Source organism: Ambystoma mexicanum, chromosome 2p (assembly GCF_040938575.1).
Source record: "Ambystoma mexicanum isolate Mex_15411 chromosome 2p, UKY_AmexF1_1, whole genome shotgun sequence".
In the NCBI taxonomy this organism is placed as follows: domain Eukaryota; kingdom Metazoa; phylum Chordata; class Amphibia; order Caudata; family Ambystomatidae; genus Ambystoma; species Ambystoma mexicanum.
The window spans coordinates 332,081,719-332,106,887 of NC_090923.1; the positions used below are offsets into that span (position 1 = coordinate 332,081,719).

At 41.4% G+C, this 25,169-nt stretch overlaps 1 protein-coding gene across 14 annotated transcripts in view; it reads right to left on the reverse strand.

Moving 5' to 3' along the window:
- Window positions 1-25,169, reverse strand: part of ERC2 (ELKS/RAB6-interacting/CAST family member 2) — a 4,434,974-nt gene that overhangs the window by 3,816,310 nt on the left and 593,495 nt on the right. For 10 of the 14 annotated variants that reach the window (XM_069643656.1, XM_069643655.1, XM_069643659.1 and 7 more), the window contains exons 3-4: window positions 23,941-23,964; window positions 22,991-23,407 (exon numbers count right to left, since the gene is read on the reverse strand). In XM_069643656.1, coding sequence (XP_069499757.1) covers window positions 22,991-23,407; window positions 23,941-23,964 — 441 coding nt within the window. The remainder of the gene's footprint in view (window positions 1-22,990; window positions 23,408-23,940; window positions 23,965-25,169) is intronic. The other 4 variants (XM_069643661.1, XM_069643657.1, XM_069643650.1 and 1 more) reach the window with 1 other exon arrangement.

The following is a 25,169-nucleotide window of genomic DNA, read 5'->3' on the forward strand; positions in this document are numbered from 1 at the left end:
CATTCCTTACAGTTTTTCTGCAATCGCGTTTCCTGTACGCGGAAAAATTGCTGTGAATTTGCAATTTGCCTCAATTTCACTCTATATAAAATAGCTATTTCTTGATTTCAACTTCTGAATTTCGTTTTCCATCTGCTAATCATTCTATAATCATTGCTAGTGTTGACCTGAACCAATCCAAAGCAACTCTCACTAGTTCTGAATCCCATTTAGCGAATTAAAATCATTTTTAGCATTTTCCCATTCATTGCAAATCACATTCAAAAGCATTTTGACCTGTTTTTAAATTCATTACTGTTCTCTCTAAGGTTACTGGGGGAACTGGGATTGAACTGCATTGTTGATTGATATTCCTGAAACCTGTGCGCCCTCATTCCACCTCTTCATATTGCATACTGGGGGGAGTGAGTAATAACAGGGGGAAAGAGTGATCATATTGTCTTTTGATTGAAATCATATCAAGTTTTATTTCTGTGTTGCATTCTTTCCTATCATTGCATTTCCTTGAACCATACAAAGTATTCTCTGATATATTATTTTCCTATTCCTACTCCTAGTGATTAAAGAGATTGTTGATATTGTAATATTACCCATTGCTGATCAGTGTTCATATTCATAAGTGTGATATTCAGATATTATTCATATTCATGAAAGTATAATCTATATATATTGTTCAATTCTTCAAATAAATCTTTTAATTTGCAAAACAAACCTATTTCTTGGTTCATTGAGACCGGGGAAATTCAAAGACAGGGGCGTTATATAAGGCTGCATCATCCAGAATTAAGCAAACTTTTGACATAAAATATATAAATAAGGGTTTCCATTGGGCATCCCATGCTAGGCATTGACTTAGTTGGAGTGCTGGATTGAAATCAATTACAGTTCTAAGAATTGGAATAAGTCAATGCAAAAAGAAAGCCAAAAGGCAGTAAGAATGAAAATACTAATGAACTTTGATATCCATATACACAGATTACCTTCCTCGTGCCCAAGCAATGGAAAGCCCTATTGCGCCTCCAGGATCAAAATGCATTTGTCCTCAGGACACTTACAATTACAACGAGCACTGGGTATATCGTGATTTCAATGGGGAATGCTGCTATATTACCTGGAGTGTGGGCAAACATATTAGACATACAAGCTGCGTGAGGGGAGTGACTAAGATATGGATACCCATAGAGCCCTATGTAGGGGAGAGCAGAAGTAAGAGTGAGGTTGAGGACTCAACCAGAGGGAGAATGCTGAGCGACAGATGAACACATCATCCATATCTTTTACCCCTCCCCAGTCCAATATTGCAAAGGTGAATAACGTTACTCACTAAGACAACCATACCACCCTTATCCCAGTTAGACACAGCAGGAGATGGACACAGTCTAAAACTAAAGATGCTATGAGTAACCAAACTAACATTGTAACAAAACATGTGCATGCATTAGACACAAAACAAATGTGCACTCAACATGAAGAACGCAAACTCTAGGTAACACATGCATTTATACATGAAGAAAATTAATTAACATGGCATCCTTAAGACATAGAGAATACTAACATAAGCAATGTAGAAGCTGAATGTAACATGAACAACACACACATATAGCTCACTAACAAAGAAATGCAACAGAAATGTGCAGCCATCTTTTTCCAAAATGGAAGCCACAACACGCTTCTAAGTAAACGAAAGGCCTCAAGACTTCACCAGAACTCAACATGCTGAAATTACAAAATACAGATCTGTGCAGAGCTTAGGGTACTAAGTGAAAAGGTCTTTTTTTTTAAATCGGAAAAAAAGTCAGATTTAGAAAGGCTGTTGAGTAAATGCACAGAGTGGTCTTTCTGAATCTGTCACACCCCTGCCGCACACAAGTGCGTGCAGAGGCTGGCAGGCATGGCCGTGAAGAACATTGGTAAGGCAGAAGTGGGAAGGGAGGTAAGTGTGTGTGTGAATGTTATTGTGGAGAGGAGGTAGGGAGAAGATGTATGGTTATTTGTGTCTGCGTTAGGGTTTAGGGTATATTTAAATGTTAGGGGTACCATAGCGATGGAGATGGGGGACGATGCAGGGATAATGGGAGAGAGGCTTGGGGGTAAACCAGCCATTTTCATAAGTGATTGGGCATGGGTTGGGAAAAAAGTGATAATGGCGAATAATGAAGGCCGCACCTAATCGATTTGAAAAAAAACTGTCTTTTTTATGTGCTACCTTTAATATTCAACATTATCACATATAACCAACCCAGACTGTAGCTAGCAAACCAAGCCAAGGTTACAATGAATAAGGGAGGATGGAACGGCAGAAAGAATGCACAAGATAACGATTTCCAAGACGCAAGCCATATATTTTCAGATTAAGAGTACAACTAGCCTTCATAAGCCAGGTGCAGGACAATTATAAGCCAAAAGACTCCATGGAGAATAACCCAAGAGTATCCCCAGAGGTAAAAGAAACCATAGCACTCACATTAATATTAACTAAAATCCTAATAAATGCAGGGTGAAACAATTCCAAACATTGTCTTTTCATTAGCAGCAAACACAGATAAGACACTACCTTACTTCTTACATATATCCCCAAACACAAGACCCCACAAAAGGCCAAATACAAAGAGATCACCCAGCATCATGGCCTAGAAATGAGGGATAGTATCTTCTTTAATTGAAAGGAAAGTAGTCCATGGACCTCTCTCCCCCTACTCCTGTCTGACTCATGTCTTGATGACCTGTCAATTGTCTAAGGTTCGTTAGTAGGAAGCCATCCAATTAGACTCTCTAATGTTATGCCACCCATGAAGTAAGGTGCCAGCTAATTACATATTGTAGAGATGATGTTTTTTTTCTGTTAAGAATTTAGAGGTGGTCTCAGGAGGAGCCATCAGACTAGCGCTACCCAATCAGAAATGTAATGCCTATAGAATGTATATGTAGTCACCACTATTAACCAACCCCCATACCCTGTAGGTTTTGGTAACTAAGGTTACAGTATGATGTCAGGTATAATTATTATGATTATAATTGTTCTTACATAACGTGCTTAATACCAGAAACCAGTTTCTAATCGTGAGACCGGAATTCAAACCAGTGTTGCTATGAATTATCTTGCTTCCATGACAAATGTGTTACTCCTGAGCTATCCCCACAGCCCAATGACGCCTAATTGTTGCTTTTGATAAGCATGTTGAGAGCACCTATTACAACTATGCTTGTTTGCTGTAACTGCTTTATTCTGATGGTAATAAAGCTGGGTTTTGCCTTGCACTTTGTTCATTTCTGTTACTGAATCCGGTTTGATCTGGCTCCAGAACCTCTGTGTAATTTGGGACTGCAGAGGTCATCTTAACAATAATCATTCACTGTATGAACAGCTGTTAGTTCCCTCTTGTTCCATGCATACATTGGACTAGACAAGACAAGCCACTTGATTTCTGTGGACTCCAAAAACAGCACTAACCACTAGACAAACATCTTGTACATTAACCACACTCCCACTTCCCACCACAGTTGCCCTTCAATGCAATAACGTAATGCCTTGTAGCCATGTATTATCTTTGGAGTGTCACAATTGGAGGTTGATTCCAAATAGAAAGATTGCCTGCTGTCTCATTCATGATGGGGGAGCCATAGACAAATTTGGATGTGAGCAACTACCCACACCAGTGAAATGCTGCTTACCTGGCCACACATTTTGTGCAGAGTAGCCTTCAAGTAACAAACACCTTCCTAACCACAGCACTGATATAATTCCCTTTCGATTTTAATAGAAGATTAACATAATAATGAAATAAAATCTCTTGCTCTATAAGGTGTGTACCTAGTTCAAGAGGAAACCCAAAAATTGAATTGCTAATAACCTTTGACTTGCAGGATGGATTTGGCTGATGTGTCGCAAATAAAAAGTGTGCGCCCCACCCAGACTGAAATGTTTGGTAAAGATTTTCGGCATATTCCCATTCATTTTCCCATAGAGACAAAGTCCAAATATCTGCTAGGGCAAAAACCACTGGATGGAATTGAACCAAACAACTTGGGCACGAAGCGTTGACTCGATTTCTGGGTGGGGTCTGGGATTATTCCGTCCAGTAGTTTTTTAAATATTTGACGGACAGTGGGGTGCCCCCTTCTCACAAAATTATAGCTATATCTCCCATGGTGCTATGCAGCAAAGAGGCTGAGAGTCTTTTCAGAAATGAAAATGCAGAAATGATTTCCCAACATTCTATTGCTAATAACATTTGACTTGCTGGATGGATTTGGATGAAATTTTCAAAACAAAAATGTTGTCAAGGCTCCCACCCCCAAACTGCAAATGTTGGGAACAATATGTTGTAAAATTAAAAACACCAGAATTTTCAGCCTTTTCATTTTCCCATAGAAAAAAAGTGCCATTTTTGAACAGCTGTAGCATGAAAACCACGGGGCAGATTTTGACCAAATGGGAAACAACTGGGGCACAAAGTCTTGCCGTAATTTCCTTGACTGTGGGATAAATCCAGCTAGTCATTTTTAAATATTAAACAGAGAACGGGGTGCCCCCTTCGTCTAAAAGGCTTTATATCGGCCATGCTACTTTGCAGCAAAGAAACTGAGCGAGGCTAATAGCTTTTGACTTGCTGGATGGATTTGGATAACATTTTCCAAACAAAAAGGTTGTCAAACTAGAACTTTTGGGAACAATTTGTTAAAAATTTTAAAAGTTATTAAACAAACATAAAAACACAGCTTCTAGCCTACTCTCATTCCTTTTCCGATAGAGAAAAAAGTGTGTTTCTGAACAGCCATAGCGTGCAAACCGCTTGGAAGATTTGGACCAAATAAGAAACAAATCAGGCACAGAGCATTGACTTAATTTCCTTGACTGGTTTGGGATAAATCCATCCATTAGTTTTTAAAATATTCAACAGAGAATGGAGTGCCCCCTGCTCCTTTGAACCTTTATATCGGTCTTGGCTCTTGACAGAAGAGTGGTCGAAAGAGGCAAATAACCTTTCACTTGCCTGATGGATTTGGATGACATTTTCTAAACAAAATGTTTGTCAAGGCCCACCCCCAAACTGGAAATTTTGAGAACAATTTGTTAAAAAATAAAAAAGTTATTAAGAAAACTTAAAACGCAGCTTTCAACCTACACCCATTAATTTTCCCATAGAGACAAATTCAGTTTTTGAAGAGCTGTAGCGTGAAAACCACTGGGCAGGTTTGGACCAAATGAGAACCAATTTAGGCACAAAGCAGTGACTTAATTTCCTTGATTAGTTTGGGGTAAATCCATCCAGTAGTTTTTAAACTTTTCAACAGAGACATGGGGGTGCCCCCTGTTCAGTAAAACCTCTATATATCGGCCCTGGTGCTTTGCAGCAGAGAAGCTGAGAGACTTTTCTGAAATGAAATCCATCTTTTTTTGCGATGAGAATGATCTCCAAGTAGCATTTTGAGTTCTTTCATTTGCAGCTTCTCCGGATAATGTTGGGGAAGAGGAAAAAGGATACCATCAAGCTTTGGAATGAACTCCCCTATGATCTTCCAGAGTCTAATAATCTTCTGGACATCAGAAAGAGACTTAAAACTCTTCTGTTTGCATAGTCACTCCTAGGGGAACACTGATTGTTTTGAACAACAGCGCTTAAATGGTCTAGCCGTAGGAGCTAAATAAATAACCATACAAATACAAATAGCAATAGCAATCACATCAGGCCAGAGGTCAGGAGTGGAAAAGAAGACACCATGTGAAGTTGGGATTTGGGGGTGGGTTGGGGAGCAAGTTACGGGTAGGAAATGTTTGATTTATCTGGGGAAGACCGCTCAAATCTAACGAGATTACGGTGGCAAAGCTGCAAGACGCGCTCAGAAACGAATGAGGTTGCATGAAGCAATGAGTGATAGGGGGTCATAGGGGAGGGTTAGGGAGGGAAAAAGCAATTGAGTGGAGTGAGAGGACCTGAAGAAAAGAAGGCAGACACATGTTGAGTGCCTATGAGGACATGGAAGACTTTTTAATTCTGAGCAATTTTTCCCGTTATCGTGGGAATCTGCGATCTGCCATTCTACTGCAGGCATTTGTCATGGGAAATTACTGTGAAATTATCATGGGAATAAGGAGTTAGGAAAAAAGATTTAACCTCTGCATTGCCTGCATCTCCTGTGCAGGGGCAATGGGTGTTTGATAACAAATTAATGGTGTGACATGGCCAGTGGACATGGCTAGTGGGCCCAAAAGAAAGATATTGGTGCAATGGAATGGAAATGGGCCATGGAAAGAGAAGGGGGCACTTGGTGAGTGCCTGTGAGGACAGACAACAATTTTGGATTGCCTAGCCTTATTGGAGAAATACTGGGGGAATCCTGCAGGCAAAGGTAGTTCAATGCCACTGTATGTGTAGTTCATTGTCATTATCTGGGGAATTCCACAGGAATGGGGAGAGAGTGAAAATCGAAGTGATTTTACACCTGCAGTGATCACATCTCCTAGGCAGAGGCTAATGGGTCTCTGTGTCGAAGGTCATGGTTAGTGGGCCCCAAAGAAACCTATTGGTACAACATATACGGAGGCCACATCCAAGGGCCATGGTCACTGCCGAGGGCCAAAGTCATAGCTAGCGGGCCCCAATTAAACCTATTGGTGCAACATGTGCAGTGGGCCATGGCCAAAGGCCATGGCTAGTGGGCCGCGAAGAAACCTATTGGTGTAATATGTGCCGTGTCCATGGTGAAGTCTTTGGAAAATAGCCATGGCTGAAGGTTATGGCTAGAGGGCCCAAAATAAACCTATAGGGGCTACATGTACAATGGCCATGGCCGAGAGGCATTGGCTAGTGGGTCCCGAAGAAACTGTAGCACAATAAAACCCTTGAAATTCAGTAAAAACACTTTATTCATGAGAGAAAAGGTGATCAGATTTAACTTGAAAAATACATAGCAAAAAAACCTTTGACATTCAGTCAAAAAAACCTTGGTTAAGAGAGAGTTAATGTGATCAGATTTAATGCAACAAAACCCCTGAAAATCAGCCATCGCATTTCGAGAAAGTCCACCTTAATTATGCACCACCTATTGCACAGCGTATGATCATAATGATGACAATGCAGGTGGCATCACTGATGACATCACTAATTACATCACTAATTACACCATACATGACATCACTGATGAGATCAATAATTACATCAAATATGACATTAATAATTACATTAATTTGAATATTTTGTTGACGTCTTTTGATACAGATTTTATTTTATTACACTTAACAATAGTAACAACATGACATTTGTAGTACTTATCAACTTATAAACTGAAGATATGAGAAGAAAAAACTATGATAAATACAGGATATAGTAGGAGGCACATTGAATGGAATTAGGAATGGAGATGAATGAACCTGGTTGGAAGGGGCCATTGCAATGTTCCAAAAGGTAAAACTTAGCCAGCAGCAACTTCGAAAGAACGGATATGAGAATATTGTCATGGAATATGTGCGGCTTCCATAAATTAACAGGAAGTACCATGGCTGTGGTCAACTTTGATCTGGTAGGGTTCTCAAAGCACTGTAAATCAGCAACATGTGGAGAAAAGGGTCGACCAAAAGGAGGCCTGGCAGTAGCAATAGGCCTAAATTGAGATTGTATACATTAAGATGTAGAGCTAACCTCACCTGACTTGATGGCCATAAACATCCTTACATCACAGACCAATCTCAACGTCCACAAACAATGGTTTTACAGGCTGCGCTGGACACTCTGTTTAAAGACTGGCTGGGGAGATATGGATATTGTGGCAGGAGACTTTAATGCAGCCTGTGTATGGACTCACCCGACGCAAACACTTCATTGAGTGGGGGACAGTAGATCCAAGAGAGGACAAACAGGTCTGCTCTGGAAGACTTTCATGGCAGACTGGGATCTTTGTCCCTGTACCCCGGCAGAAGAGAACATTAAGGTCTTCTACAAGTGGAAGCAAGGAAATAGCAGCTCCTGGATCGACCACATTTTCCTATCTCCAGAAATGATTGGGAAAAGTGATTGCTTAACCTGGGGAGTGACTATGGGATATGAGAATATTGTCATGGAATATGTGCGGCTTCCATAAATTAACAGGAAGTACCATGGCTGTGGTCAACTTTGATCTGGTAGGGTTCTCAAAGCACTGTAAATCAGCAACATGTGGAGAAAAGGGTCGACCAAAAGGAGGCCTGGCAGTAGCAATAGGCCTAAATTGAGATTGTATACATTAAGATGTAGAGCTAACCTCACCTGACAGTGATCACCTTCCTATGACCTCCATATGAGATTGGCTACTCACTACCTTGAACCTGCCTTGGCCTTTACTACCATAGCCAGGTGGGAGACAGCCATCAGATGGAACCTGAGGGCCTGCATATCTTTTATGTACATATGGGAGAAAGAATTGCCATTGATGGCAGAGCTAGGGGACAAATGAACAGCCTGGAATTACAATAGCAAGTTGTTAACTTGCATGAAGTTGCTTTCAGATAAGGGGCAACTTCAGGGGAATGCCTTTGATACAAAACCCTTATGACATGAGAGTTCAGACGGCTCATGCGGCCAAGAGAGCGGAAATCAGAGCATGCCTAATTAAGTCTACCTCATACCAAGGGTTTTGTGAAGGCAAGAGGGAGGTTTTAGCAGGTCACAAACGGCTTTGAAGTTAATTAGGAGGGAAACCTCAATTAAGAGCAACCAGTAGATGGTAGGGTCACTAAGAGCTCCAGGGCCAGACAATATATGAATATGGGCTGCTCCCCTTTGGGAATTATTCCAAAACATGGTGCTTGATACATGGCAACAATCTCTTGTTATTCTCATACATAATAAGGGGGACAAATTAAATTTGCTAAATTTCAGACCAGTTGCACTGCTGGATTCGTCCATCAACATTTTTGGAACCCTGCTGTTGAGGGATTTTAAAGCCCAGATCACTAAACACAAACTCCTGTCCGACTGCCAAATCGGCTTTGGAGCAGCGATGGGCACTCCAATCAATGCATTTACGCTGGCTCATATGAGGGCCGCAGTAAAAAAGAAAGCTGCGCGTGCCGCCTATATGGCATCAATAGATATGACAAGTGCATTCGACACAGACGAGGACGGCTGTGGCATAATCTTCTGGCAGTGGGGGTCCCGATAAACTTGGTTAAACTGTTGGCTCTACTACATATGGATACAACAATGAGAGTATGGTTGAATAGGGAGGGGGCCACGACTGCACCTATTAATACCTTTGTGGGGTTGAGGTAGGGATGTGTGGTGGCCCCCACCCTCTAAAATATGTATACTGCGGACATAGCTAAATTATGGGAGGGAGGTCTTACAAATCCAGTCAAGTTGGGTTCAGTAATACTTGACTGGATAGCTTTTTCTGACAATATAGTCCTGTTTGCCCTCTCTCCAATCGGGCTGCAGCGGAATCTTACACTGTTCCATACGTAAGCTGTGGAAAATAACTTTAAAATAAATGGTCTGAAATCAAGAGTTTGCATGTTCTCGACTAAGAGACGTCCCACAATGATGACATGGCCGACGGGAGCTGAGCCACTTGAGCAGTTAACTGCTCTGACCTATCTGGGCTATGAGGAACTAGATTCCACTTCAAAATAAGGGGGGATACAATACTGAAATTCCAAATACAGTCCCCTAATAATAATAATAATGAAACAGGTCTATGCACAGTTATGTTCCTTCTCCCTGAACCCACTGAATCAATTATATCTTATGCAAGTGGAAGCACCAATTCTCTATGGGCTTGAAATCAACCTTCCGCATTTGGGGGATAGCCTTGATACCACCCAGGGCATGCTTTGGAAGAACATTTTACGGTTAGCAAACTCTGTTCCAAACTCAGCAATGAGACATGAGTTTGGACTTGTCTCCCTGACTACTAGGGCCTTATGAAGGAAGTTGTTGGTTTATGCTAAACTTTTAAATCCACCGACCCACTCGCTATATGAAAAAAGATGAGAAGTGCAAACACGCACTTCGGGAGCATCAATCATTAATCTGAAGGAACAAATGAACGCCTTGCTGATAGAAATAAGATCCTCCAGAGAGGAGCTTTCCCTAAATCTACCTAAGGTGAAAAATAAGCTCTTACAACATGATTGGGGGAGAACAGCAGATGAACTGACCAAATATCCCCTCCATGGAATATGCTAAGTTAGCCTACTAAAGGGAGCAGGTGTCGAAATATATACTCATCGTTCTAGGAGAATATTGAATTTTGCTTAAATCAACTACCGACACTGGAGAGAGTGAGTAGGTGGGAAGGGTTAGGGGTAGAAGGGAAGATGAGTTGCAGGTTGTGTGGTTTGGTGGGAATGAAAGAAACTACAAAACATCTGGTGATGGACTGCGGGGCCTTGAAGGAAGAACGAGAGAAACATCTAGATATTACACTAGGCAATGAAGCCTGGTGGTGCAGTCTGATGGGGGGGGGGGTGAATCACAAGGCCTAATCCTGGCGCTATGTGATTTTCGCTTTAAAACTCTGAATAAGTTGAAAAAGGCTGCAAGTGGGTTATAACATGCCCTACATTCCGAGATACTAAACTGACTATTTTCTGCTTTGTGTTTCCATTTCCCCTCCTTTTCTTCCTCTCCTCTGTTAATGCTCTAAACTGCACGAACTACATTCTATTTGTGTTTTCACTTTCCTCATTCTTCTTTTAAATTGTATTAACTGTATACATTGTATTCCTTTTTAATAATGTGTTTTATTGTATATTTTATTGTATATTTTTCAAAAATGTGATTTGCCCTTTGTGAAAGTTTCTAATTTGATAGGGTAGGGAGTTTCACAAGGCAGCATCCTGTATTGAGACTGATCTGCCCACCCCCCACCGACAGACACATTTGCAAGTAAGAAAGTTCCAGGTCCCGAATTAAGGGAGCTAGTCTTTTAAATGTATTACAGAGAAAGATGGAACCTTTAAAGTGGAACGCCTAGTGTACTATGCACAAGGCTCTAAATAAAATGCATTCTCATACAGGAGTTCTGTAGTCTTTGTATTCTTAAAATAAGAGGTTTTGGAAGGCTCTGGTAAATGACATTGCAAAAATCATCAATGCAACACTTTGGGGGAAACAAGATAGGAATGACGATATGAGAAAAACGTGTGTTCCAAGAAAAAACGAGAAATTACAAACTATGGTACATTTGAAGAAGGAATAATGCAATTTGATCTCTGTTGGCCCTAAGCTCAAGATGTGAAGAACATGGACAGACTAAGATGCCTTTAAATTCCATTATGAAAATTGATCAGCCCTGGCACTGAACCCAAGATGAAATGCATGGTATAGTATGAATGGATAGATCACGAGATATTCAACATGTCAAGGTAATGCAAATTGGTCATCACTGGCACTAACCTTAAAAGAAAGAAGCAAACTATAGGATGAATTGCCTATGCTATGATGCATTCAATGTCTGGAGCAGTGGAAAAATATCCCTATTCTTAGAAGCAAAAGTTAGTATAAAAAGGCAGACTGGGAATACAGAGGCAGATTCAACATCTGAATTAAGAAAAAGAGAACATTTGGGTGAATCCCAACACCACATCTCTTTGGACATGTTCACTGAGATTCTCAAGGAGTAAATTCAGTTAAAAACCAAACATGTATTTAGAAGCTTATGGTCTCTTTCAAATTCAGAAAAGACCATTCTTTATTCATTCTAATTAGTCACAGGCATCAATAAAATATTCCTGCCTCCTTGTGATTATTCCATTGACAGATTTAGTGGATATCATCAAAATGATGTACAATTGAGTCGTTCCATGACTATTCAAAGATGTTTGAACTGAAAAAGTTGAACAAAGTTGTAGTGGTGTAAGAAGTGGCATTTAACTGTTGTAAGTCGCTGCGAAATGCAAATAAAATCTATGGACTGCCATTCACTAATGAAAAACAGTATCTTGGCAAAAGAAGCCATACAAATGGGAATATTTTGGATTTGAAATGGGGTGAAACTGTCCGTGTTATATCAAGTACATGTATACAATGAAAATGTACTCTGGAAAAGAGACAACTCGTTGAGGGAATATAAAACATTTGTGTTTTAATGGAGAACAAATGAGGTCACACCTCAACAGCATATCATGCTGTAGCTAAAAGAAATAAGTAAATGATGTAAAAAAGACATGTTTCCTACCAAAGTAAAAGGTGAAATGTTCACTGTTATGCGATTTGAAACTGGAAGACATGCTGACATTTAACAGCTGTTTTAATCAAATGCCAGGCTGACATACCATGAATGAGGAGCAAGGCCTCTTTTCTTATTTATTCATACAACATTTTCAGCCATTTAAATATTTGAGCAATTTCTATTATTCATCCATTCAATGTGCTGTTGTTCAAAGCGTAATGGCACTGTGGTTCCCAACAATGCGGCTTCACAGTTGTGTTCTCCAAACAGGGTAATGGAAAGGGACAATCACCACCAAACAGCTCTCTGAAAAAACACTGAGAGGCATTGTGAGTACCCTTAGCGCGTGGAATGAGTGCAATATGGTAGCATTACAAAGAGCTCTAAGGATTAAACCAGTGCCCAAAAGGCACTGATCCATTAACTGCACCATGCATGAAAACTACCCAAACGAAAAGTGCAACAACCGTGCAGGTGTGCTTCACCGGAAGGCAACGGCACAGAGACCAAGATGAAAGCCGGAGTTAAGCCTGAGCTTTTAATAAGGTCTCAAGGGTCATTACTGACTGAAAGCCAGACTGAAAAGGTGTCGTAGCTATTGGTAACCGAGCATGCTGTTCAAGATGTTTTGCTAAAAGCCTTGTTTTCTAAGTTGAAAAATGAGGCAGATCTTAAAGTATGATTTAATTACCATATTATTATTAACCCATTTCTTTTGAAGAGGTAAAATCACTACTCAACAACTTCAATCTTTTATGGAAAAATATCAATTTTTAGGAAATAGTCATTCGAAGTTCTGCCCTCATAGAAGCACTGATTTGGCTCCTATTGATGTAAAAGACACCGTGCTTCATATGACTGATCAGGTAAATATAGGACTACAAATGTTATTGATCATTCAGCCCCATTCAATATGCTTGATTATTCTATTGTAGCGCAGCAGATCAAATAATTGGCAAAGGTACCTAAAGATGTCATGGTCCGGACTTCTGCTTTTTTCGGAAACTACAATCTCCAAAATCCAAACTGGATCTTTTGTTTCTGCTGAGCTGCAGGTAGTTTAGGGCATCCCTCAGAGATCATGTCGATCACCTGTTTTGTGTAATGTATGTATAAAGCCTCTATATGATTTGTTAGCAGAAAGCAGTGTGATTTTCCAGAACTATGCTGACGATACCCACATTATTTTCCATTTGGACGGAGATTATAAAATCATTATCAGTTGGATTCAATGTATGTTCAATCATGTAGAAAAGATGAATGGATAAAAACTGGCTTGGTTTAAACCTGGACAAAACTGACATCTAATTAGTTACAAGCAATAAAATGCTTTTGAGTGGTATGAAGTCTGTAGGCATTGCTATTGTCTTATTTTTATGAAATTACACTTTCACTGCCCTTAGTACATATCTGACAGAGTCTGCAGTAGCTACCCCGTAGTTATGTTAAGTTGCTCTTCCCACAGTTTTTGGGTGGCTTTTATCTTTGGTGCTCTTAAACTAGTCCTCGTGAAACTTTGTAACTTTGTAAAAATAGTATACATCCAACTATGAATTATTTTCTAGTGATATCTGCGGTCAGTCCGCAGACTCACTTCCTTGTTTGGTGTCCGTGGATGCCACTAGACCAATCAGGGAGTTGTATAACGTTTTTCGGACATCATGCATGGCCGCTGATTGGTCAATTAAAAACATGATTTGTGCCCGTAGTCTGAACAACACGGTAAAAACATATTAAGAAACACAACATTAAGAGGGAGCTGGTAAACCCAGCCAAGATGGCCGTGAGCCTGTGAGCTCTCACACACCCTGACAAATCCGGGAAGAATCCAGACGCAATCCAACTCGCATTAATGCTGCTAGATGCTGTATCAGAAGCATTACTTGGTTATGAGGGTCTCTGAGAAGTCTGGTGTTTTCAGCCCTTCCGGCGGATGAGATATGGACGCGGAATTTGAGTGTGGCCTGGCATGTTAAGTCCTGCCCCGTGTGGGTGTTACCACAGAGACTGACAACACTGTGGGAGTGCTCACCTGCCAGCTGCCCTATTGCTGCTAGATGGGATTCTTGAGCGTCATGTCTCGGTAATCGGGGCTTGTCCATACAAGGGAAGAGCAAAACCACGGTGAGAGGGCACGCAAGCATCCAGCTACATCCCCGCTGACTGGGTAAATTGCTGAGTGGGACGGACTCAGCGAGCAGTGAATGCATGTGTGGGGGAGACGAGTCTGGTGGAGAGACAAGCCTGGTGGAGGAAGAGGGGGGCTCTGCACGGCTCATCTGCTTTGTGACCGCTGGCGCTCTCATGCCTGGGGCACAGCATGTGGCTCCGGTATGCGCAGTGAAGGTTTGACGGTGACAAGGGTGCCAGTAAGCAGACTGCTCCAGGGCATTCGCAGGAAACACGTAGAGTGGCATTCAGGGCATGGAGAGGTGAAAATCTACACAAGGAATAGGAGGCTGGAGTATCAGCTTTCAATGTTGGATTGGCAGACAGTAGAGATGAGCTGAGTGTTTGACTGATCAATTAGGCGGGCAGTGCTTTAGGCACCTTCATCCTGGACATCTGGGGATCCCCTGAGGCCAGCTGGTAGCCCCCTCCTTGGATGGTCAGGGAGCTCTGACACATAATGTTGGAGGGCACTCTGGATTGAGGCAGCCTTTGCTGCAATGAACTTGGTGAGTGGTAGAGGGGGCAGCATGGTGAACAGATGTGGCACTGAGGAATAAAAAGTCTAAGGGTGGAGCACTGCTGAGAAGCTGACAGCTTCAGCATATCTGGCGGACAAGACAGTTGAGTATTGAGATGAGGTGGTGGTGCTGGGGAGTGCACAAGCTGTCCTGGTATGATCTTGGTGTGATCCTTGAGCCTGCTCTTTTTCTGCCTGCTTGTGGATGGAGTCGACTGGACACAGCATGTTTGTAGTAGAGCTTACTTGGAGTGCCGTTTCTGTCTTAACAAGCCTGAAGGTATTATAGACTGCCATTGGCCCGGTGTGTCTTGTGCAAAGGGGAACTCTCACTGACTGCAGAATGTCTGAATTTGGAAAGGCTGGGAAGCAACTGTCAACTGTGTGTTGAAACTCCCACTCAGGCCAAAAGTCACAAAATCATGGAGGACGTTGTGGGGGTGAATTCACAGTCATCCCTGCAAGATACCAGCAGAGCATTTAATGACATCAGAACATTGTTCAATCAGCTTCAGGCCAGTATACAATCACTGGATGGGAAGATGGACACTTTGAGATGTACATTGGCCCACATGCAGGTTCGTCTGGATAAACATGGTAAGAGACTGGACGAGGTTGAAGAGCAGGGCTCTACAGTCGAAGATGAATCATCGGTCACCTCCCAAGAGCTTGTCCAGGTAAAAAAACCATTAAAAGAATTAGCTGATAAGCAGGAGGCTCTTGAATCCAGGTCCAGGAGAAACAATCTACGGATTGTAGGTATTACGGAGTCAGTGGAACAGCAAGTGATGTAACCTTTGGTGGAGTTATCTTACGTGAAGTCCTGGGTGGTGAGGATTTTTCAGCAGTATTCATCATGAAGAGGGCACATCAAATACCAAGTGGAAGGAGGCCGATTCCTGGCACACCAGCCCATCCGATCATAGCCAGGATGCTGAATCTTCGATATACGGACCTTGCTCTGCAAAAAGCTAGGTAGAAAGGGACTCTGACATTTAAAGGAGACACCATCAGGCTCTTACCGGACTTCTCGTACAAGGTACAGGCATCTAGGAGAATGTATATTGATGTTAAGAAGCAGCTCAGAGAAAGGGGCATGAGGTATGATATGTTTTTTTCCTGCCAAACTCAGGGTGGAACATGAGGGAGGGGTATTGCTCTTTCAAACCCCGGAAGAAGCCAACAATTTTCTTGAGACGCTCTATGACATTCCCTAGTCATAGTGGGAACAATGAGCAAAGGGGAGAGTCACTGTGATGTATAATGCAAATGTGAGATGGTTGACAACTTTTGTGCTGCATACATTGGAGAGAGTGAGAGGGCTGGGATTACAGATTTGGGGTGTGTAAGGTGGCTGGGCACTGGGATAGCCTTGTGCGGAAGCTTATGTTGGATGGTTTGTGGGAGGGTGGCAAGGACTGGCAGGTTGGGTTTGCTGGTGGGGAGAGGGTGGACACGGGGTCTGAGTTGTGTTTTGGGGAAGGTAGTGGTTTGGGAAGCCACCCCTGGTTGTTGTTTGGGCACTGTAACTGGGCTATTTCCACCTTTTATGACACAGATTATCTGCCAAGGGATGGCCAGAGTGCCAAACAATACCATACCATATCATACAATACCATAAACAACTCAGAGAGGAAAAGAACAAAGAAACAGGCATGTTGGCAGGGCCAACATTAGTGGTGGCAGTGCCCCAGGCAGCAAAACAAAAATGTGGTTGCCTTCTCCCCACACACTGTTGGTCATGTGTGGGGAGGGCACATTTTTCAATAGACACCGATGTGAAACAATCAGTGCCCTATTGTTATTAAATGCGCCCCGCTCCTGAGAGCACAGTACATTTCATTTCAATAAGGCACCTGCCACACCTTCTCCCACAACGCCAGCTTGGGGGACACCTTGAAAGAATCCCCCAAAGCTTGCATGGCGGGGGGCTTATGGTGCCACGGGCGGTAGCCCGGGCAGCCCTGCTCTAAAGCCGGCACTGGCAGGAGGTCTGCCCAGGGGCACTCCTGTTTGATTATGTGAATGAGTCCATCTGCTGGGTGGGGCTGAAAGCAAGCAGTATGGGATGAGACAGAGAGGGTGGCAGTGAGGTGGGGAAACGAGCACAGGGAAGCAAGCACAGATTCCCACAATAAAAATTGCAAGAGCGATTACGGTGCAGTTGATGAAACTTTAATTTTTCCTATCCTATCATATACTCTCCTTCATTTTGGAGAAGTCCCGATCCTCAATAAGGAGAACATTTAGAAGTGCGGGCCCTAAGAGCCGCCTGGGACAAGCCCACTTAAAGCACTGCATTGATACATTTAGAAGAAGTTGAATGTAGCCGCCCATCAGCCACCGCAGTATTCTCGACAAAGGAGGCAAACGAACATGACAAGGTCCTTCCTATCCAACTCAGGATGAAACACCACCGTCACATCAATAAACCATCATCAAGTGAGTCAAAAACAATCCCATCAGTACACTACTCACAACTGTCTCCTCCACATGAAACAAAGTAAAATTAGGCTGGATGATAGGCCTCGATAAAGTGAATAAATGGATTGTCTTACCTTGTCCCGGGTCTTCATGTCAGCATTACTTACCTGACACCCATTTTATGGAATACAGATGTAAATAACACACTTTTTAATTGTAGGAAGCACCCAGTAGATAAAATGCATGATTGCAGATGTGTGTTGATTAATTCTTAATTTCTGCACGCAGAATATAGAATGGTTTGATCCTGTTGAAGGATAGTGATCACAGTGGTTACACCGAAACACTGGACTTCATAGCTGACCAGACCACGTTCCCCCTGATCATTTGCCTCTCAGTCAAGTCAAAGGATTTATGAAATATGCCCACTCAAACAAAACTCCAGAAGTGATCCAGATCCACCCAGTGACAACAACAAATATAGCTAAACATCATTGTTTTAAGTATTATTCTGTATAATTGCCTGCATCCATATTTGGCTTTTCACAACCTATACAGTTTAGAGCAATATATTCATGGTCAAAACATCTTTATATTTTAGTCCTGTGTTATGTAAATGATTGTACTTGGTACAATCTTCAATTGAACACCAATAAAAATAGTTAAATGAATTATATATCAGTCCACCTTAACTATACCCAGAAAGATGGAATCCTTGCGCTATCCCCTTTTGAAATCAATGGAGTGATTCAATTTTGTATAACTTTGTTTAAACGCTTACTCAACGTGAACAATAATTTGTTTTTGTGATGATGGCAGACAAAATGCAACAAACCAAAATGGCAGTAGATGTCTCTTAGAAAACTGCAGGAAAGCTTTTATTTCCCTAGAATGTGTGATATTCAAATATTTGGAACCTCCAACAATGCTTAAAAGTCTCACTGTGTTTCTGGGCAAAATAATGTGCATGGCGTTCACATTTGGCGCATGTGAAAAGGCAAATATTTTTGTGACGTTTAGAATGTGAAAGTCATTTTGCTGCTAAGGACAGGCATCTCAAAACTGCTTACACAGTAACACACTAAAGTTCTGCTAAACCTATTTAAGTCCTAATTTTGAAAACACGTGCAGCCTCCCAGGCTTATTTTGCTCCAAACACACATTGTAGTTTGTGTGCCTGTTCTATATGCATGGGCAAGAGCAAAAACGGAGTTGTCTAGACTTGCGTCCCTGTTGGCAGGGGCATAATATCCCCAAGCATACAGAGTGGGAGCTTGATGAATAAATATTCCATTCAACGCTCAAACCTAACCTTCCACAAGGTTTCTGTGGGAGCTATAGCTTCGTGTGGCCTTCCCATGTAGTAGTTGAGGAGAATCATGTGAAGCCTTCATGTATAACGGCGGGAGGAAGTGGGTGAAGCATACAGGTCATCCAGTGCACGAAGATACCATTGATCTACTCTATCTTGAACACCTCGCTGCTCCGAGACATTTTCAGCAACATTGGGCGTTCATTCTCCTATAAATGTACACAACCCTTGGTGGACAGAAGCTACAGTTATGACTCCTGTATTGAACAAGAGCTAAACAAAACTGCCTCCCAAAGCTAGGAGGGGGACAGGACAAAATCCAGGGCATGTCCAGAAAAGCTTGGCTGGTGTAAGAGGCAGCCAGGTTTCTTCACATGGAACAGAACTGTGACTTTGATATGCTAGCTATGAACAATGTCCCAATCCAAACTCTTGCAAACACTGTGTTGAACTCTGTTACCCAGGAGGATAGTGTTTAATAATTGATTGGCCATGTTATCGCATGATGTAGTGGGCTTATTCCAGAATGGTCATGAGCTCTTCATTATTGGCATGTGAGTTAAGATCCATCCTGGAATGTAGAACCTTTGTAGTGTTGTTGTTGCTTAAGTGATTTCAGTTGAACCTCATCACTTGGATGTGTTGGGGGTCTATTCCTATGTTCCTCCATCCTATGCAATAAAGGTCTGTTGGTAAACTCATCTGGCGTGTTTACCTTATTTAACAGACAGCTCATGGCAACGTACTTGCCTAGGAAGCAAGACGACACAGAGCACCACAGGTTCGATCCCCAGGTTCGCGCTTAGAAAACTCTGGGTATTAAGCGCGTAATAAATAACCCATCATATCATCATATCATATCATAACAAAGGACCCCTGCAAAAGCCATTGGATTTCCATTTAGGTAGATTGGGGGAGCTCTAGGGTTAACGCTACCAGAAGCAAGAGCATTATGCATAATGCAGTAAGAAATGAATGGTGCAGGCAAAAATAAGCACATCATCATTTATCAACGAGAAACCACTAGAAGTTCTGGCATTGGACAGGTGACCGACCAATACAAATTAATGGCAGAAGAGGGTTAATTAGGGTTGAAAAAATGTTGTAAAAGAGTGCTTGTGTGCCTTCAGACCCCGATTATGAGCAGGCTGGTATGGTCGCTTAGAACCTGAGACTTAAAAGTATGAATGAAGCTCAAGTTGATACAGTTGGAGCAGGTCTCAGGGATTGTCAGAAACTGGTTTTAAGTTGAAGGGACTAACACCGACATGCTGCCATTCACATTCTAGCAGTCATTTTGCCATACCCTACAGCGGTATCTGTAATCGAGTTTATTACCACTGTACTTGTGATGAGACCCAAAGAGTTTCAAAGCAAAATTCGGTTTCAGCCTCCCGTGGTCGGTGGATGTGTTAAATTTGGTTTGAAGGATTTGATTTAGCTGAGCGGCATGTAGCTTCTTATAAAGTGCTTGCAAAGACCTAGGTCCTTATGCAAATACTGGAGATCCATTAATTAATGCTGTGATCTTACCATGCCTCTCACCTAAATGCAATGACTTAGCATTTCTGGCTAATTCGTCCTTCTGTCTAATTTGACTGGGGTGCCACATCTGCTCTCTTATAGTCTTTAATTCAGACAGAAAAACATCCCTCAGTGGACCTAACCAAGGAAAACCAAGACAATTGTCTCTTCAGCTTGGTAGGCTTTATCAACACGAACAGAAGAGACAGTGGATACAGTTAAAATAAAGATTTGGAGCTCTTAAAATGACATTGCCAAAGTGTGAACATTAATACTTAGCTCCCACACCATTATATGTCCTGAAAAAAGCTGAAAGGGGACAAACAGCAGAGATCAGACCATGCCATGTGATTATATAACACATGGGTGTGTAACCTTCTGCACGCCAGATATTTTGGACTACAACTTCAATCAGTCCAAGCTAGCACAGTCAATGGTGAATTCTCCAATTTCGCAACTCTCTCAAAACATGGCTTTTTCAACAACACCTGATAAAGGACTAAACCCAACGGACACAAATACTGACCCACAGACCGCAACTCACAGTAGTGGACCTCTGTTAAAAGATGTCACCCCAAATGCTGGTTACCCACTCCCTGTACGGCTCTCTCCTTCTCTCCAGATAGGTCTGTGCTCTAAGCAATAAAATAAAAAATAAAAACAACGTCTTGTTCAAAAGGCCTAGAGCGCCACAGGTGTCAGAGCCTAGTATACGAAATATATGCCTTGTATTGCATGTGAAACTCCCTGGGGGCACACATTGCTTGACACTTTTATAACATTATTGAAAGACCTGCAGGTGTAATCTAAAACAAGAAAAGATTCCAAGCCGTAGTATTTGCAACTTTTTAATAATACCTTTTTACTTTCCCATTCAACCTATTTCTTTGGTCCCTAATTGTTGTTGGACCGAACGTCATTGCACTGTGCATAGAAGTTCTCATAAAATACCATGGAAACAGGAAAACATTTTTTGAACAAACATTTCTTAACACATTTACACCTCTTTCTGTTTGATAGGTGGCCTGCCACCTTGTGAGGGGGAGTGTCCCCACCAGGGACGTGTTGGAGTGCTTCTAGCATCTTACATCCCCAAGTCATTATTTTGATAGAGCCCACTGACTCTTTGATTCAAGGCAGGCAAGCCAGAGGAAAACTTGAAAGAACCAAGTAGATCCCTCCCACTGTTCCTGGGTATTAATCAGATAGCAAGCAATCTCCATTGATGCAGACACATGGAGTGAAGGAAGGCAAAGCACTGCAGATGAAAGAGGTGCTTTACTGAAAAGAAGTTTAAAGTAAGTGATACAGACCCGGCTCTTCCAGAGGTTAATACTCAATCATAATAAGTGACATTTGAATCGTCACAGTAACTTATAGAAATTACCTTGAAATGGAGCTATCCACAATCACAATATTTGCAGATCGATCTTATCACATGAGGATTGTCCTACATTATTCCCAGGAATATAATAAGAATTGAGTAACATAATGTTGTATTCCATTCCAAGCCCTGCAGATCCAAGGAAAATCCCAAACGTTAGGCATAAAACAAAAGTAACACACACAAAATCAGATTAGAGTCTATTTTCTATATTGTAATCCAGGGATTTGAGGTGGGTGCTTACACAAGTAGAGGAGTGCATGACAGTGTGTTTTGAACGTGCCTTATGCCAAGCGCAATGTTTTCATAGAACAACTTTTACAAGCAGGCACTATTACCATTGAGTTACGGCTGGAGTTTCCTAAATTTGGGAATTGAAGAGACTGAATTCTGAAACAGTTTGTTCTCTTGAGAAAATACCTAAGATACATGTTATTTTCACCATGTTCATTAACCATGTCCTGCAGAGCGAGTGAGTGGATACAAAGTATCTGAAAAACTTGAACCGGTCAACAATGTAGCTTCTAAGTTTGAACTGCAATGTCTGTACTGCTCTCATTTTAGTAACATCGGAAGCCGTAACCATCAAAGTACCAATCTCAGTGATGCCGACGAGCAAGAACAGCAACAGTGTTGTGTGCTTGATTTAAAGTGAAGGGGGCATAACGCTGCGGCTCTTAGCATAATGACGCTGCAACAGTGAAGTTATCCAATGATATCTACCAGTCCACTGCATAAACCGATGGAGCAAAATAAGATTTATGCGAGTGACTTTTGGAGCTGAATGCCTCTGAAGTCTTTTCTTCTCACCCTACTTAGGCGACTCATAATATGACAACCTCAGTCTCAATCATCACAGCAGTCTTCTATTGATCTTTGCACATAGTTATGAATGTAATTGGAAGATATTCAGTCGGTGAATTAAAATGAAGGGCCTCATTACGAGTTGGGTGGTATGCTACCGCCGAATCAGAGGTACAAGAAAATGAGTGCTAATTCGGCAGGTGGAATTAGCACTGTGTTCACCACCCAACTCGTAACAAGGCCTGAAGTCTCAAATTTAAGAAGAGGCTGAACTGAGACCTATTTTGAGATCTACACAGAATGCTCTTTTCCAGCGGCACACTAACAATGTCATCAATAATGCGCACCCCTTTGAGAAGAAATATCAGCAGTCTTTGCAATCTGTAGTTTCAAAATATGTATAACTTTTCTAAAGATCCACATAATGTACTAGTCTACTCATTATTATTATTATTAATATCATACATGTGTAAAGTGTTGCTCCTGGTATGAACTGTATGTTGCTTTTGTTCGTTTTACAAATTCAACAGCATAAGTATTGCAATTTCTTCACATTTTCCATACATAATATGGGCAGTATTACAACAAACCTCCCAATTTCACATAGCAATTTCATGGGTAAGATTTTAACCTGCAGACAGCCCCAGTTGTTTCACATGATGACTTCAACATATTGACTGGAAGGTTTAGGTGTATTCCTTACCTCTCTAAGATGTATGTTTTCTTTATCTTTCTGGTCTAGAAGCACTTCCAAATGATTGACCTGAGATTCGGCTTCCACCATTCTGCGTGCTCGATCATTTTCATCATCCATCCCTTTGGAAGGTAGACCTTTACTCTGCAACATTTCAAGCAGCTTTTTGATGGACTCATCTCTGGCATTCAGAGTCTGCTTTTGGGTCTCAATTCTCAACTCCATTTCCTCCAATGTTTTCCTCAAGAGGAAGAGCTCTTTTGCTTGCCTGTCATGTTCTGCTTGAAGCCTGCGGAAGTTCTCCTCTGTGAGCTCAATGGTAAAATGCTCTGCCCCTCGGTTTCCACTTTCTTGCTGAAGCAGATGGTTAAGGTCCCTCTGCGTTCGAAGCTCATCTTGCAGAGCATGAATTGTCAATTGCAAATGCTGCAATTGAAGAGAAAAAATGTTTAGTAGAATGCATGCTTCTAATTAATGAAATAGACTTTAATACATTTGTTACTAAATAATCAGTCTTGAAAATGTATCAAAGTCCCGGTTAAAGTATATATATATTTCTTTACTAACAAAATAAAATAAATTAAAATCAGATCAACTACAGGTACGTTTTTTTCTTCTACTGCAAATCATTACCAGTACTTCATACATCAAATCGATGGTGACAATTCAAAACTACTAAAAACTATCACTGAGAAATTAGATTTTAAATTGTAATGCATGAACACGAATTAATTTCCCCCTGGAATGTTTAACTTTTTTTAATATAGCTTTTATAAAGGTGCATGATTTTAAATGATTCTCTTTGTTTCTCTATGTATACTAAAGAAACTAAAAAATGAAGCATTTTAGAGCTGTGAAGACATTTGCTAAGAAAAAACTGCATCTACGAAGAAAGTAAAACATGTTGGAAAAAGGACATTACATTATGCAAACAGAATGATTGCAAATTGGAGACAAACCTTTGTTCTTCGTGCATCCAAAAACTGAACAGCATGGTAAATGAAAGAAATTAAGCAAAATCAACATAAAAGAGAAACTGCAAGCAAAAAATATTCAACAGAAAAACGTAATTCAACACAGGGTAGGGTATTCTTAAATGAAAACCTTTCTTGACAAAGCACGATTAAGGTAATTAATCTGAGATGGTCTGACAGCAAAATGCCATTGACATTGCACACATATGAAATGACAGAAAACAACGAAACATTAAGAAATCAATCTAGTACCAGTAATGTGTGTCATTTATCTTAAACTATAATTCAACTTTTATTTTACACATTTTACTTGTAGTACACATATTAATTACCATGTAGATTTAACACATGTGAGAGCTACATTGCATGGCCAATGTATGTGTTGTTTACCTATTTAGGGCAGCAAAAATTAACATTTTACTCTTTGGATATCATTGGCAGTGAGACTCGTTAGGTTTACGCGTTAACATAAGCGTTTCCCCGCCACCAACTATTTGGCATTTGCACTGCGGGGTGCAAATATGTAAAGGGCAAAAGGCAGTCTTAAAACATGTACGCCGCCTTTTGCCCTTCACATTTGCACTCTGCAGTGCAAAGTGATACATGCTGACTGGCAGGCTGGCATGCCAAGCAGCTTTTACTTTTGTCTGAGAGTGCTGATTGCCCTGCTCAGATGGCAGTCGGCACTACTAATTACAATTAAACAGCATGGGAGGGAGTGTTCAATTTAAATTGGGAACATTGCTTAACATGTGCCCAATGTTAGCAGCGTTTCCAGTTCAATTGAAACCCTCCCTAACATGCAAGCATGTCAGGGAGAGTTAAGTTTCAATTATACACGCTGCGTTCCGCCCCTCCTCTCTGCCATACAAATGAATGAAAATGAGCACTGGCATGAGGGCAAGGCGTTAAATGAGGTAAAGCGTCATTGGTCGTATGTCAGCCTCCATAAAGCTTATATTTCTGGGCCTACTACATCACAGAGACCTCCATTGCCTAAAGATTCAGGCCCTTCACAGAGGTTCTGTCTATTGAAGCTGGTTCACGTTTTCCACAGAGTCAAGAGAAGCTGCTGGTTTCATCACATGAACGCATGAAATGGCAGGGACATTTTCTCTTCTTCCCCAACTCTTCAATTTCGAATTAGATACAAGCCTAAGAGGATGGAGCAGCAGGTGTGGTCAGATCTTGCCCAGATCTTGCTTGGGAAGTAA